Genomic DNA, 17,347 nt, shown 5'->3' with positions numbered 1-17,347 from the left:
CAAGTACAGCCTTATAAAGAGAGGAATAATAAAATAATCTTTTATGGGAAAAGAACTAAGTATCAGTATTGCATTATCCCAGAGTAGCTACTACTGGCTTGTTATACCATGTTTGTGAAGGACTGTAAAAAACCCTGGAAATAAAAAAACCAAACACCACTAAATGTGATGTATACCAGTCAACAAAAACATTTCAAGTTCCAACACAGTGGAACAGTCCTTTTCATTTGTGATGGTTCTTGCCTATGTAGACAAAAGCACTGTATGATTATTTTTGGTCTCCTCTTTTTTCCTATTTTTAAGAAAGGACTTTGTTTACACAATGTTCCCAAATGCAGATGTTATTTATAATATTAGCTAATAAGAGTAATTTCAATTTTGAAGAGAACGTTTGCAATTGTGAAATATTAAAACCAAGTAATCCATATAGGTACATGCATACTTTAACAAGAATAGGTATACTGTCAGGAAAGATTAGGACGGACTAACAGTGGAATGAGTTTGACAGGATGTCAGAAACTCATTTGGTTTCAAGGTGTGGGGCTTTTTTAAAGTAGGATCAAAGTCTGGGAATCCTATGAAGCTGGCCCATATACGCAAGAGTAGTAAGAGGAACTAAGTTATCACTATCAGGAAAAACAGGACAGGAGATCAGACATTTGGAAATAGACAAGAGGAGAAGCGTGGGCCATAATTAAGACAGTGGCAAAATCACTGCCAAGTTCACTGGCGCCAAGATTTCACCAGAAGGAGCTAGCAGAGAAGTAATCTTAAGTTGATCTGATTATAGAGTTTTGAATAACTTAAACCCACTTAGGTATAAATGTCTTAGCACTCATTGTAAAATACAATTTTTGATATTTATGAAAAAAGGCTTTGCAGAATGTGCTGGAATCAAACATGAAGTCAAAACTTCAGAGGAACTTCATACAACATTTTGATGATTCAAACAGTTTTATGCATTAGATGACAATCTTCGAATTTGTCTCCAAACTGTCTGAGTGAAACTCAACGTTTTCATTCTAGCTATCAGTAGCAATAGCAGCACTATGCTGAGTACAGTTATTGGAAAAAAATCAGCAAAGAGCACACCACCAGCAGATGTAGTCCACGTTTAGACAATTCTCTACACATTAGCTACTGCTGTGGATTTCTCCTCATATAATTGCACTTATGCATTTGGATTTGCAGATCCTCGTTACCAGATGTTAAAATGAAAATCTCCATTTTTCATAACAGAAATTGGCTTTCAAGCAAAGAAACAACAGAACCTTTCCATATCCTACCATACAGAAATTCTTCTAGGCAAGTAAGATCATAAACCTATCAATTAACTATGTAAAGGTTACAAGCGAAGAAGAACGCCCTGCATTTTTGGGGTTAAAATCCAGTGACAGCCTTTAATTCACTGAGCTACACTACTTGATTTTTTTTTTTTTATGTCAACTAAACTACCTTTAATGAAAATGAAATAAAAAAAGAGAACTGTGACTTATACCAAGATAGTTTGTTTCCCATATATCTGTCTAGATAGCAAATGTGGGTGTATTCACCTGTCCCCTGAGTTTCTCAGCTCTTATGTCTGCCCTTGATGTGACCAAGTACCATGAATAATTTTAATTGTCGATTAACGCACGATTGGATCGATTAAGAAAAATTACTTTCATAAATCTTCTCCCAAAGATAACTAATTATGCACAGAATAGGCCAATCTGCCTCTGATTTTCATTAATGAAAGAGATTATCGGAAAATATAATGCTGACACTTCCATAAAGGAAGGTCAGATACCCTTCTCTAAATGTAAAATAAGTACGCTTTCACATATTGAAAACACTGAAAAAGAAACATGTTACATGTTACAATCTTAACTATCAGATCATCACATTCCCATTAGAGATCAAACGAAGATGCTGCATTTTTAGTTCTTCAGAACCAGGTAATAAGTAGTGATCTTTACAGCTGCTTGGCTTTTCTTTTAAAAAAGCAGCCCACAGACTAGGCAGCCTTCTGCATTACGTAATTATGCCTAGCAAAACAGAGGCAATACAAAGAGCAAAAATCCACTTTTAGATCTTACACAGCAGAGTTCATCTCCAGTACTCTGCTTTCTCTGTATCCCCTGAAGTCCCATTAATGTCAGTGGAAGTTCAATATGCTGTTCTTGCATATGTAGCACCATTAGACATCAAAAGGAGTTCAGTCCATGTACAGAGATTGGAATATTAGTTTTCAGATGTGCTGAGAGGCTTTGAGAGTTTAATTTCTGTCATCACTTAGAAATATATGCATAATGTGTTAGAGGCCAGAGAGAGAAATTTTACATAAAATCTCTAAAAGTTAATTTTCCAGTATTTGTATTTACATGTGAAAATATTTTGTCCATGATGCATGCAAATTATTTGTCCAGAAATGTATAAATCATACATTATACCAGGTTTGACTCTAATGCAGATACTAAACAAGTATATTCTGATAAGCATGATATTAAAAGCTATTTGAATTTGTCCCTCTGTGTGTATACCAGCCTCAAACTGGACACAGGTATGAGCTAACAGGTAGTTAAATACTGGCCACTCTCTTCAGATGATCAGGAAACTTGCCAGTAGAAAACAGTTTCTCTACTTACTCTTTGTGATGTGAGCACATACCTGAGAGGAAATGGAAACATAAACACAAAAACTTCACTGCACAATATTTTCAATCCCACCTAAATTAGGGTGAATTCTAGCTGGTTACTCCCAAATATTTATCCCTTATGTGATGAGGACAAATAGACAAGTAGAATTCCCTGGTAAATTTTATGAAATCGTGACATTTAACATCTCAGGCAACATGATTTTTTTTAATTTTTTTTTAAAGTAGAGTGCTTGGCTCCAAAAAAGACCCCACATATTTATCCCCTACTCTTCAACAGGAAGCTATTTCTGAAATGTTTACTTTTTGAATTTTCCTCCATGTTTGTATACTATGGAATAATACTGGCATGATCACGTAATTGTAGTAACACCTAATACTTTTTCATGTAGAGAAAGGATCATTTTTCTAGATGAAATAGGACATATTTCCAATACAGTGAGTTAGACTGATACTGAAAGTTCAGTTGTAGCTGTTGTAAATTTATTAGAATACTTCAAATTGAAATAACATTTCTTTTTGAAGATCTTTCTTTTATGGTATAGCTATGTGGTGATACTGAAAAAAAATCAAAACCTAACAGCAGCAATAATATGTGTCTTTAAGGAAGCACTAGATGGTTTCTAATGATTTACACAGAAATGGATACAGCCTCCTATATTGTAGTTCTTGTTTTTCAGTATTGTTGTCAGCTGTTATTTTATAACTACATACTGAGATTACGACACTTGCATAAGACCATACTATTTTTATCTGGTTTTTTTTCTATCTAATCATTAAATAAGTAATTCTTGCCCTGTTTCTGGTAACTACTGATAATTAGTGCTCCAGAAATAAGGCTGTCAGCTTGCTTGTGTACCTCAACAATTTTGTTGTCTCTATGCAAAATTACAAAGAGTTGTACTTGTTGAATAAGGAGCTTCTCATCTTAAACAACCTCACAGGCAAAGTTAGTGCCTACAGAATAGACTACTGCTAACAGTTTCTAACATTTTCCTCTGATATAGGGGGAAACTTTATTTTGGAGGGAAAGAAGGAAACTTACAGAGGTATTACAATCAGGACTGTACTGTCAGAGGTCCAGACAAAGTTTTAGCCTATTTACAAAACACTGAAAATAACTCAGCTTTAGTCTCATTAGACTTTGGCAGTTAAATTTGCCAAAGTTCCTCCTTCTCAGCATACTTAATATCCAAGAGGAGGAGCAGAACTCTCCCTGTATCTTTTTTCTGACAAGTTGGTGAAGTTATGTGGTGTTTCTCAAGGAAAATTAGAGGAGAGAGTCTTAGATTGCAGAAGTTTATCTGATAATGCGGAGCACAAAGAGAGAAAAGCTATCTGATCTGAATGCTGGGAGATGAGTAATGAAAAGGAAAAAGAATGGTAGGACTGGAAAGAGGAAGAGAAAGCGTAAGACTTAAATGTACCTAAGCTCTGAAAGGAAGGTACAAAAACAAGCTGTATTTGAGAAATTCAGTAAGAGATGGGGGCTAAGCCTGGAGAAAGAAGAGGGAGAAACAGGTTGCAGGTGTAGAAAACCTGCAATCACTACAGTACCCTAAAGAATTTTGATTTGACTCCAAGAACAAAATACTCCTCTGCTTTCAAACACACCAACTGGCTAACTATGCTGTATCGTCTCTTTGACTAGTCCAGAAAGAGCCTGCTGCAGTTGTAATTGCTGTTACCAGCTACTGTTATCACTCATGTGGCTAGAGGTTTGTTTGTGCTGGGAATTCAATTTGAAGGGAATCTAGTTTGGTTTGAAGCACCACATTTGACAACTTACAGGAGGGATCCACATAATGGAAATAGTGCTTTTAAAGACATTAAAGTTATATTAAAATAAATTATGAGGATGTTATTGTTACAAAGTCAAATATTGAAAAGTTAGGATCTCATCAAACAGAAGTGGCCCAGGGATATTGGCCTGATAAATATATTTAAGCTCCTTTTCTGCAATAGTCTCTACTGTAAAACAGTTGCTAGATGCTTTTTTTACTGTGACTTCCCTTAATATTATGTGTCTCACCTGGTTCTCTTGTTGGTGCCACAAACAAATTTGCAGAACCTGCTCCAGTCCTTGGCGCTGATGTTTAAGAAGTCTGTCCAGTTGCCGTCTCCTGTCTTGCAGCATTTCAAGGAGATTGTCAATTTTCAGGCAGCTGCTGTGGGCTCCCTGAATCAGCTCCGGATTTGCATTTGGCCCCTCACATTTGAATTCTTCTATGAACTCAGTTAGCTCTTGGCTTTTGTTTAAAAGTGCAAGTGACTTTTCCAAAAGCTCTGTAAGAATAGAATTTCGTAGGAAAAGAACCAATGTGTTTTGTAATTCTAGTAGGGTATTTCAAATATTACTCAAATATTTTTAAAACTACCTATCTATATGCATACATGAGCGTAATGTATTTTCACGCATGGCATGAACAGGTTATAAATACTTACTTTAGAAGGTATATATCCTAAGACATTTCAGTCTGGACAGCTGTTATATAAACCTACGAAGGTATAACAGTGTATACACATATATATATATGTACCTGTAATGGTACATATAATATAATATATACACACATAAAATGGTATACTGAGAGCCATTGAGACAAAACCCAGAAGTGATATTTTCTCAAAATTGAGTTCTTTTTGACGGTTTCCCAATCCTCAGGTAGGCTGAAGTGAAATTTCCTGCCCTGCTTTCTGTGTGGGTCAGTAGCCTCTCTAGTTTTTCATTAGTGATGCAAGCGAAGTTTAGGTCTTTATTTCCCTCACAGAAGTTGAAAGAAAAAGTTCTGTCTGGGGGCTGTTATAACCTTCTGACTAAATAAGTTATGAATATCAGGAACTCTTACCTTCTTTCCATAACCTCTACCTAGATACATTCAGCGTTAAAATTCAGTGGACTAGTACACTTTAATGATCTACTAGTCATGTGTCTTTGTTCCAGCTCCTTAAAGCCACATAGTACAAAATCTATTGAACAGACAATGATCAGTATTTATAGGTCTTTCAAACAAAAAGGGAAAATTTTTAGGTATGGAATGAGGAAGAAGAGGAGTCAAGCCAGAATAAAAGGCAAGATAGGCTTGAAGAAAAGCATAAGAAAGGAATGTTTGCAAGAAGCTTCTAGTGAAGCAGCCAATGACAGGCAGCAAACAGCTGAAACATTCATCTTCCCAGCTGAGTATATGTACTGGTAACTCATGGCAAAAGCATGCTAAATCTCCACCTTTCATATGGAGCACCTAGGGAAGATGCAGAAGTGGAATGCCTCCACTTCTCCAGCCACCAAGGGCTAGCAAGAGAATTTAGTTTCCATGAGCTCGCTGCAACAAGCCTGTCCATTTTTCTTCTTGCTTTCCAGAAAGGTGATATTATTAATCAGAAATGTTCCATTTCAGTCCATCCAAAATGCAATACATATAAAAATGGATAAATGAGGATAATTCATATGTTTTCACCTTTTTTTCTGATTTGAAATGCATTTGTTTCAAAACTTTTTTTTTCTTTAGTGATAAACATTTGTGATAAACTACTCATCACATACTGGTAGAGCCAATATTTTGTAAAGGTCTGTCCTGGTTTCAGCTGGGACAGAGTTAACTCTCTTCTTAGTAGCTGGTACAGTGCTACGTTTTGGGTTTAGTGTGAGAATGATGTTGATAACACACTGATGTTTTAGCTGTTGCTAAGTAGTGCTTATCTTAAGCCAAGGACTTTTCAGTTTCCCATGCTTTGCCAGCAAGCAGGTGTGCAAGAAGCTGGGAGGGAGCATGGCCAGGGCAGCTGACCCGAACTCGCCTAAGGGGTGTTCCATACCATGGAATGTCATGCCCACTATATAAACTGGGAGGAGTTGGCCAGGAGGGGTGGATCACTGCTGGGGCATCGGTCAGCAGGTGGTGAGCAAGTGCATTGTGCATCACTTGTCTTTTCTTGGGTGTTTTTTTTTGTTTGGTTGTTTTTTTGTTGTATTCCTTTTCATTACAATTATTATTATTATTATTACTAGTTAGTAGTGTATTCTATTTTACTTTAGTTATTAAACTGTTCTTATCTCAACCCACAAGTTTTACTTTTTTTTCTTTCCTCCTCCCCACCCACTGAGAGGAGGGAGGGGGAAGCAGCTGCGTGGTGCCGAGTTGCTGGCTGGGGTTAAACCACGGCAAGGTCGTATGTTCAGCCACCTTACTTTGGAGCGGGTAGATAATATCTTTCTTGCAGAAAACAATACAAACGCTGTTTTTTATCAAATAGCTCAATATCAGTTTTCCAAATTTGATGTGGTTAAGATAGATTAAGAAGCCAATCAATTGCAACTACTTTCCTCCATCTGAGGAAAGGCTTATCTCCATCAAAGCAGTCGTTCTCTGGCAAACCATTTAATCTGATTCTTACAGTTATAGACCCTCTTTTCAGCAATAAATTACTGCCAGATACTTCAGGTTAAAATTGCTATACAGTGAGCACTTTGCTCCCATAAAGATCGAATTGGAGGCCCCACAACCCATATTAGAGTTACCTGAGTTTAATTCTCTATTCAGTCTCCTGAGAAGAACACCTGGCATTCAAGGTAGCTAAAAATACTTAAGCTGGTATTCCACTAGTGAATAATGAAGTATAATTGATATTCTGCTAGTGTTAGTGATCTTACAGCAAAATTTAGTTAAAATTACAAAGATGGAGTCTTAAGTCTTATAAAAAAAATACAGAACCGTATGGAATTGCAAGGGTGTCTGAAGTAGCCACACAATGAGATTGGTTTTGAGAAAATTTTTTTCACCCTTTTTGAATTAAGAGTACCACAACATGGTAGAAGATGCTTCACATGAAAATTTGAACAAACAAAAAGAAGTCACATGGAAGAATTTTTCTAGGCAAACGTATGTGCAGGAAAGTTGTGGTGGAAGGGGAGAGAGCACCTTTTTTCCAAGAGTGTTACAGTTCTAGCTGCAAAACCTCTTGGAACAGACTGGACAACTCAATGGGGAAGTGAAACAGCCCCACGCCCCAAAGGCAGAAGCAAAATGCAGAGAACTACTGTAGGCAAATAGATTCTGAAGCTGGCTAATTGTCCCTTCTATCTCATAGCTCCCACCGTCACTTCACCACTCCTGCTTCAAACCCCATCCCCAGGCAAAGGAAAGCAGAGGGCAGACTTCTCCCTTGGCCACTCTCAAGAAATTGTAGGACTTTGCAGGGTATTGTTACTAGAGCTGATTGGAAATTTTTTAATGGAAAGTTTTCCATAGGAAAATGCTAATTTTTTTGTAGCTATGATAACTTTGACAAATTTTCCCATGGAACAGAAGGATGGTTTTAGAATTTGCTTGCCAATCAGCACTAAAAGATGGCTTGGTTTCTTAGCAGCTCACCTGACCTGGACTGCCTTAAAATCAGAATACAAGATTACCACTAGCTGCTCTGCAGCAACAAAGATGGAACCATGAGAGAGCTAGCTCAAAACCAAGAGTTTAATCTCTTTCAGGAGGCCTGATAATGAGTTATTTTGCCATTATATGTTTCCAAATAGAACATTTTCATATGTGTTCTAAGATTTTTTTTTTTTTAAATACTTGCAGGAAGAGTAAAATCATCCTTCAAGGAGTCAGCGCACAATCACACACCATCAGGAGCAGAATACTGTTTGTACCTTTTGTATGATGCTTTTGTTGCAGAAGGAGTTCTCTCAAAGAGTCAATATTGTCAAATTCTTGGGCATTTTTCAGGAAATCTTCAACTTGGTCAATTTTAACAGCAAACTGCATTAAGAAAACAAAAGATGGGAAGAAGCACAGTATAATTTTCTTTTGCAGAACTCCATCATAATCTCTGTATTAAAGGGAAAGTTCATGAGAATTTGTAAATTCTTGGAAAAAGTCATTTTTAGTGACTGCTAGATACAGATGCTTTGTGGCCTCTATGCACCTTCTGGGTTTTTGAGGTTCTCATTGAACCCCAAATTTCAGTTGACATACTCTGTAATTACAGTTTGTCACTTTATGAATCATCTTTCCTACATAGCCTTCAGACCCACTGAAAATAAATTCTTATGGAAGAATCTGTTTATTTCAAAGCCTTCAGTAAAATCATTTAACATGAATGAAGCCTTTAACTCAGGTCTCCTTCCCAGAACTTCTTTCTAATGTTAAAGTATTGAGGGGGCAAAAACATTTAAGGGCAACATCAGACTGAGATACAATCTTCAAAGCAATCTTTTGAAGGCAGAAATGAGTAGCAAATTTAAACTGACTAATATTATGGTAAACACAGTAATTAATTATAGAGGGGACATAGCATCTCTGTAATGAAGACTGAAGTTAGGTTACTCCTTTACAGCTCATTTTTCCATGGGTTCCATGTTTTAAATATTGAAACATTCTGTGTTTCAGGGAGATCTGGAGCAGATTTGGTAATCTGCTGAGATTGTTAAAAATAAGATTGGAATTCTTTATTTGGCTTCCACCTTTGCAGGTGGAAGTATGAGTAGCTCAGAGAGAGATGAGACACATATTCTGCATCTTAGCCAATCTTTATCAATTCTACTCCTTCATTTCAAGAATGAACAAACCAGTAGACTTCAAACTTGTGTTTCAGTGTAAGCAAAGATTTTGAAACCTATGGTGAAATTAAGGAAGATGAAAACAAGCACTCTGCTTTTTCTGTCTTTTCTATTGTTCCACATTTTTCTCCCTCTTGATCTGCATGCTATAAAAGAAATCCATTAGATATCAACATTTGAGATTTGAGTTCTGATTTTCACTGAAGACTATTCTTGAGATATGTTTTGTGTTTTATCACAAAAACCCAAAGATTTCCATAATCACAGGCTGTCAATTTAAAGAAAAGCTTTTCCATAAGAAGTTTCAGCAACTCCTATTTAAATCGATATGGCATCTTCTTCCTTTCTATATATAATGGGTGTGACCTGTGCTGTGCTCCAGCCGCTGCATTTTGTTGTAACGATATAAGCCTGTTGCAGGGGCAATTCAGCTAGCCCCTTAAGGATTTAGTCTGCACTAGGTCAACCTTTGGTAGTACAGAACTTATCATAGTGATACTTAAGCTAACTCTGTACTAATTTCTTTGTATAATACATATCGCCAGGACACAATAATTAGTAGATTGTTGATCTTGGAGTTCCTAGGACAGTTAGCAGTAGAATGGTTGCCTCTGTAATTTATAGGTGGCACCGGGCTATTGTAGAAACAAAATTATCAGGGAGAACTACCAAACTCTTCAAAGCTCCAGGAATGTGGGGAGAATTGAATGTGAGGCTACACAGAGCGAGCACACACCTGCAGGGCATGGAGTCCCTCTCTGCTTTAGCTCCCTGTGTATCAGTGAATTAGGGTAACACTCTGAAATCTGTCTCTGGGCTCATACAATTGTTCTTTTGTGCACATCTGCACATGGAAGTCTCAGGTAAAGGACTGGCAAGTTAGACTAATGTTTAGTTTACATAATTACAATATCTGTATGGATATTTTGGTGTAAAACCTTCAGTGGCCAATCTTCAGTAAGCATTAATGAAGGCATCTGAGAATTTAGTTCTTTCAATGCCAAATAATTTGAATCATAAGGAATGAAAGATATTCTGCAGAATGTCCATAGCCACTGAATTACATATTTTAGGTTTTGGTCCAGTTCCATTTTTCACTGTCATTTTCTGTCAAGTACAAATTTTGGAGACATCATGACTAAGATATTTCTTAAAATCTACATGTTTTTTGTTCAGTTTCATCCTGAACTATCCAGAAGGTGGAAAGGGAAGGATGCATCTAGAGACTTTTATTTTCGTAATTGCTTCAACCTTTAGGAATGCAATGAACATATATAACAGAGTAAAATTACAATGGACAGAGTACCTGTAAGATGCGGGAGGTTTCAAATTGAGAGTAATTTGATTTAAATACAAACCTCCAGAGCATTTTCAAAGAACACTGAAGTAAGTTCCAGAAGTGCCTGTCGCTTCTCTAACATAATGATGAGGGCATCCCATGCATCCCCAAGGGTCTCTGCCATGGCATCATAAACCTGACTCTTTTCTTTGTTCTCCTCTGCAGCCTTGTCTGCTTCATGCAGCAGGTCCCATACCTGGTCTTCCAAAGCCTGAGAAGAAAAACAAACAAACAAACAAACAAATCTGTAAACAGAATCCAAAACACTGTGCTGATACTGGTGTCAGGATACTTTTTCAGTGGGTCTGATAAACTACCCACAAGTCTCCTGCTCCTGCTTTATTTCCAGTTCCTAGTGATAGGAGCGTAGCTGTTCCTGCATGTTTCATAACAAGCTTCTGAATTTCATCTGCACTTAAGAGGCAATATTTTTTACAAAAACAAGTGTTAAGAGAATTTATCATTCTATCTCTAATATGTAAATTCAAATGGGTTTACGTCTCTTTAAACACAGATCTTCCTGGAAGTGGTAGCAATGCAGATATTTTGGATCTTCTTTCATATGCCATCATATTACATTACCCAGCATTACAGGCTTTAAAAGTTTGTAAGGTAACTTACTGATAAGTCTCTGATGACTTCAACACAATCCAGACAGGAGTAGCTTGAACATATGCGCATATTCTCCAGAAAAACACCAAATTTATGCAATGTTTCAAGTTCAGCTCACTGCATTGCTCAAGCTGGCCACCAAATAATACTCTATTGTCAAGAAAATCGTTCTACTGTGTTTCATTCCTTTTACTAATCACACCATGAGAAAGACAACTGCTGGGCCATTTCCAGCCTATGTTAAAAATCTTTAGTGTGTCAGGAAAATTGATCAGCATTTGTTCTATATTCTCCCCCCCCCCCCATCTCAGGTTTTATCATGAGCATGAATTAATAAAGTGCCAATTTCTGCTGTTATTACAGGTGCTATCACATGAATGTGTGATGGGAAAAGAAATCTATATTAGGCAAATTAAAATCTATGATAACTCATTCTCATGACACACACACACTAATAAAGGCTAAAGAATTGGAAAACTTCACATTCTCCTGACGGATCCAACTGAAAAAAGGAAGTTGCAGAAAACTTTATTGTTTTAAACACAGAACCATAACCTCCAGTCCTCCCTAGACCTTGTATACTACACAAAGATGTCAGCTTGAACTGAAGAGGCTCATCAGTTCTCTCTAAAAGCAATACTGTAAGAACAGTATAATAAACTATGGAACTTTTATTCTTTCTTTGAAAAAAAAAGAATGAAATTATTTTAACTTAACTTTACAGACAGCCAACTATGAAAACTAACAGTGGTAAAATTAACAGGCATAAAGCAGCTCCAACAAACCTATCTTTTTCTATAGTATATAGAAAAGTCATTATCAGCAACATAAATGCATGCTTATTTTTTGGTAACAAACCCATCAAAAAGAACATCTGATCAAAAGCCAGTGTTCTAGAGAACAATACACACTCCATTTTGTTTTCTGAATACCAGGAGTAGGAACTGCTGCTTTCTAATCCTGTAAAACCAATACTTTTTGTTCTGTTGAATCCCCATCCTGATTGCCTCATAATATGAGAAGAAAATCTCAAATCCCCCAAATGCTACCTGATCTGTATTTAAGTAGAAATCTAATTAACATTTATTTAAAATGATGCTTTGACTTTAAATGAGGTCATTGACAGTATCTACTCCATGCAAATCTGATGTAACTATTGAGAGCAGCTGATTTATATCTCCATCATACCACAATGAGACAAGAATCAGATCAGGAAAAACAGTTGGCCTTGGGAATCTAATCCAAAGTACTCCAGTCAACTTTTATTCAAGAATATTTATCTAGCTGACAAGGTAACTAAGGGTTGCTGCAGGTGTTTTTCTAGTCTTACATGCAGCAGTCAGAATCCTTATTATTAGAAATAAAAAAAAGCAGCACTGACTCATGATAATTTTTAAACTGCAGAGATTATATGGTTGTACAATTAATAAAATTTAAAACCCAGCTTCATCAAAACAATGATAATGGTAAGTTAATGAACCAAGCTCATGAAAATTTTAAATGAAAATCCATCTTTCACTGCAATCTAACACAGTTCTTTCAACTCTTTCTTGGTTTTTCTTTTGTTGGTTTGCACCATTATTTCTCAATTATTTTTATACTGTCAAAGCTATAAAAATTATGTTGTCCATTTAATACTGGATTTTCCTAAATATATGCACAATCTCTTCAGAGCCAACAAAGCCTTGGTTCTTTGTTCTATCTCAAAAAAAGCCTAAACTCCAAGTACTAACTGCCAAGCGCAAACTGTGTTGGATGAATCCTGGCTAACAGATCTAAAAGAAGTTTGTTTTGTTTCCTAGCACCTAGAAGAAAAGGTCTTCTGAAAGTCTTGTGGAAGCTTTAAGGCCAAAGTGTAGAATAAAAGTTTCATGACAGAAGATGAATGAATGAAATACACAAGGAAGTGACTTCATCACCCTGTGACAGCAGGGTAGGATGAGGTTAATGTAGACATACTTCAGAGTGCTTACAAGATATAGCTGAAAATGCTTTACCAATATTTTTGATGTAAAATTATTTTCAAACTTCTTTATGCCAAGCATTTGCTTTTAGCAGGTAAGTTTGACTTCATTTGAAAAAGTGAATGCCATAAGCTAAAAAATAAAACCATGGGAAATTCTGCTGTCATGACTCCATTCATTATGTGCACCTTCCTTTATTTGTTGGGTTTCCTAATTGTGACACTTCTTTCAGACATCACAGAAGTTCAGCAAATGGAGACTATGTCTTATTATCGGATAAACAATCCTGTAAGGAGTATTGGCTTTTAGTGGAGAATGAAGTTATGAGACACCTGAAATAGATATTCCGTAAAATGACATCAGAATTCTAAGTGTTCAGTCAAAATCATTCTGCTGAAAATAAAAAGCTCACTTTAAGGTTAAGTGATGGCTAGAAAATAAATCTGGAGATTTAGTACGCTAGCAGTCATTGTTTTCAGTTAAAACCGACAAAAAGTCAGGGATTATTTTCCCTGATATTTACCAAGGAACTGGGAAATTAGCGGAAAGGTAGTATATAGTATTCCTACCTCTCTTAGAAAACAGATTACAGTTTACTGAAAATAATGAAGGTCTGGGGGGGTTTTCCCACTGGTAATTGCCTTCAGAAGTAACCTACAGACATGATGGCTGCGTAACAGGGCACATCTCTGTCTGCGTTGTTCACTTGTTTGAGAACACTGCATTTTAGGTAAGGTCTTGAAACCTCCAGTGGTCAATACAATACTAACAGGAATAAGGAAGTTACTTCATCTGGAAGGCCACTTTACCCATCTTTTCAGGCCCCATCCTCTATTTTCCACTTGTTGGTTAACTTCAGACACACAGCATTTTCACAATAAAAACAGATCAAGCACATCAAAGGCAAACCGGCATTAATAGTGCAGTCACATTTCTATTGTGTTATATAATGCTAGTAAAATTGGTAGACTCACGTGCTATTTCATTCTAATCTTACTTATTATGCCTCTAAATTTGTTTCTAAGCTTTTGCACAAGGAATACTAATGAACAATTTCTTTAATTGAAGCCATTTGCCAGTAGGTAAATGAGCACACATAACTATAATATGCTGCTCTTCAAATAGTCTATACATTCAATAAATATATTTTAGTCTTCAAATTTATTTCTAATGCCCGCTGTTCCTGTTATCATTCATCACATTTCACAAACAACATAAAGGTAGGATATGACATTTACATTCCTTTAAAAGAGACGTAGATATTGATTCTCAAAATCTATTTTGAAAACACAGCCAAACTGCTTGCAAGATGATTTTAAAAGGCTACCCCAGTAAAAGCACAGTATAAAACAATGTTTTTGTTACCATGAAGACACAGTCAAGGATAATTTGACTAGCTTTTCAGACACATAAGCTTTCCTAGAAAGGTTTCTAAAGGTATACAACTAAAGTTTGGCAGATGATTTTAGTGGAAGCGGCAGGTAATTGTGGTTCATACTACTGCTGCTACACTGTTAGCTATGTCTGAGCTAGTTGATTTACGGTTAGTTCACAGATGTCTACACAAAGTGTAAGCATAAGATAGACCTGCTGTCAGAACTCATAACATTCAAAACAGAAACAATATAGGTTTCTAGTAACCCATTTACTACATTATCCATATGCTGCAAAGTATGCAGAAGTTTTTCATTACCGTACACAATATTGTTTAATTTCTTCAGACATCTATCAATTGCTCCCTTACCTTATCATTGCTGGTTGAACAATTTCATGGTCCCACCTTCATTCACTTATATACAGAAGAAATTGTTACTTACGGAATCCAATTAGAGTTTTGGCATTGTCTTGAGCTTGCAAAACTGTTCATTGCTCACAATCACTTACATGCAAATATACAAGAATATCTAAAGTTACTGGCATAGTTAAAGAAGTATAATTGTAGCATATACAGCTAGAATTATTAATATACTTATTTGAACTAATCCTGCTCTATTTAAGTGTAATTGGATTTCCTTATTTATGCTTTCAGTGCAATCTGAATTTTAATTCATAAACTTTAATTTCTAAACTTCAATTTAGCTAAAAAAAAAAAACCACCCCAAACCAAAATATAGTGCAGGAAATAAAGTTATACTGCAGTTCTTACAAAATCCATGCTTGTTCCACAGCTGATGAGATATTTATCAGGCAGTACATATTATTCATAGGAGAGAAAAAAAACCTGCTTTCTTGGCTCTGGGGCCAAGGAACTGCCTTGCTTTAACCTTTGTACAGCACATTTAAGAAATACTTAAAACCTGTCAAAGCAAGTAAAGTTGGGGGGGGGGGGGGGAGGATAAATAAGCAATGAATTTTTAAGGTATATTTCTGTTACTTTATAATTTTATGTAATCATTATAGGGTTTGGTTTGCTTTTTGCTATATGAAAAACCTGTCTTTCAGTAAACCTGCTAATGTTCAATTCACTCATATTTTTATGTAGAGTTTAACTTAAACAGCTCTTTAAAAATATCTAGCAGTTTCTCCCAAACCAATAAAGTTTTCCTGTATAATAAAAAATGTGCAGTGAGCAGCATTTTACCCTTCCTGGCCAATGAAAACACGTTGATCATTTCTGCTTTTCTTGAGATAGTAAAACTTCACACTAGATCTTACTTTCAATAGCTTCAAAAAAGTACCAAATCCTGGATGAACAGGCAGAATAAATCACTGCCTTCTTGCATTGGCAACTCAGAAACAGTGCTAAAACAACAACAGCAGAATCATTTGGGTAGTTCATGTAATGCTGCTCCTAGGCATCTCTTTTATAGACATAAACTGCTTGTTGCAGACTCTGCACAAATAACCGTTTTTCTAACAAATGCTTGGAGGCATTTATTAGGAGGATAGTCAGCGAATCTCTCAAACTAAGCAACCATTACGGGGTGCTCTATCTTCAAGTACTTTCAATTCAACATTCTTTATGCTAGCTAACTGAATTGATGAATAAAAATTACTTTTTTCTTTTTTTTTTTTTTTTAAACTTCCCATCATAATTATTGCAACCGTTCACAGAAATCTCTGATTTGGAATTTGGTCATTAGTTAGCTGAAAGTCATTGTTTGCATGTATAGCTCCATGGTCCTTACAGGCTTTTTTCACACTTACATGTAGTATTTTTATTTTGCAGAACATGGCCAAATAACAATGTTTACTAGAATATGCAAATCCACTCTTCTACCTCTATATCCTAATATTTGACAAGTCTATTTGCACTCCAAAGCATAAGCATTCATCCTTAGGGTGCAAGGAAATCAATGCTGCTTTAGCTCTTTTGGTCTACCCTCTGACTTCCAAAGAGACTAGAGCAGGCTAACATCTTGAAGCATTTAACCAGCTTGTGATCTGCTTAATTTCTTCAGTTTATTAATTTTATCAAAAGTTTTACTGAAAATTTACTCAAGTCGGTTCAAGGAAACAAAAAATTCATTTTGTGTTAGACCATGACCAGCACTTAAAAAAACAACTAAACAAACAAACAAACAAACCCAACCACAAAAGACCCAACAAACCCCCAGCAGCAGGCAGATCGAATTTATGCTGCCCTTTGACAGGCTATTTTAAAGGAAAGAAGACTAAAGATAACTTTTAACTCTGTCTGGGCTTTAGAAGACCCATGTTGGTAGACCCTGCTGAGGAAATTCAGAAGATTCCCACATGCCTTGGGAAAGTCCTACAGACCTCTCCCATCATGCTATTGAAGACCCAGGATCTGAATTTACTTCATCAGGAATAGCTATGACTCTAAACCGAATTTGGTCCTCAGTGTTTTTTCACACTCAGGTAGTAGCAATTAAATCACTTTCACACCCATGATGGATGTTTGAATCATCAGAAAAAAGCATACTGAGAAGCTAGTTCATGAAACAAGTGAAGGGAGACTTTGTAAAACATTTTTATCTTTTTGAGTATCCGTAGACTTACCACTAAAGTACCACATCTCCCAGATAAGGTATTGACAGCTTCTGTTTAATAAAATAAACATAACAGAGAAGCAATTAATTGATAGCCTCTGTCCATAAATTAAGGTATACAGAGAGGTGTCATTTCCTACGTAGCATGAAACATCTGTATTTTCTTCCAGAGAATTTTGAGTGCAGTAGCAAGTACTTCATCTTATTTTGTCCATGAATATCATTGGACTGAAAGGGCAGAGAACAGGTTGAGAGCGCAGTTGTCGAACACTATCAATATGTCTA

The 17,347-nt window shown here is 36.2% G+C and overlaps 1 protein-coding gene across 1 annotated transcript in view; it reads right to left on the bottom strand.

Moving 5' to 3' along the window:
- CCDC141 (coiled-coil domain containing 141) overlaps positions 1–17,347 on the bottom strand; it is a 102,834-nt gene that overhangs the window by 71,879 nt on the left and 13,608 nt on the right. The window contains exons 3-5 of the mRNA XM_050900315.1: positions 10,553–10,744; positions 8,286–8,394; positions 4,668–4,921 (exon numbers count right to left, since the gene is read on the bottom strand). Coding sequence (XP_050756272.1) covers positions 4,668–4,921; positions 8,286–8,394; positions 10,553–10,744 — 555 coding nt within the window. The remainder of the gene's footprint in view (positions 1–4,667; positions 4,922–8,285; positions 8,395–10,552; positions 10,745–17,347) is intronic.

This window comes from Gymnogyps californianus, chromosome 7 (assembly GCF_018139145.2).
Source record: "Gymnogyps californianus isolate 813 chromosome 7, ASM1813914v2, whole genome shotgun sequence".
Lineage (NCBI taxonomy): Eukaryota > Metazoa > Chordata > Aves > Accipitriformes > Cathartidae > Gymnogyps > Gymnogyps californianus.
The sequence above is the reverse complement of the archived record's forward strand: the minus strand, read 5'-3'. Positions and strand labels throughout refer to the sequence as shown.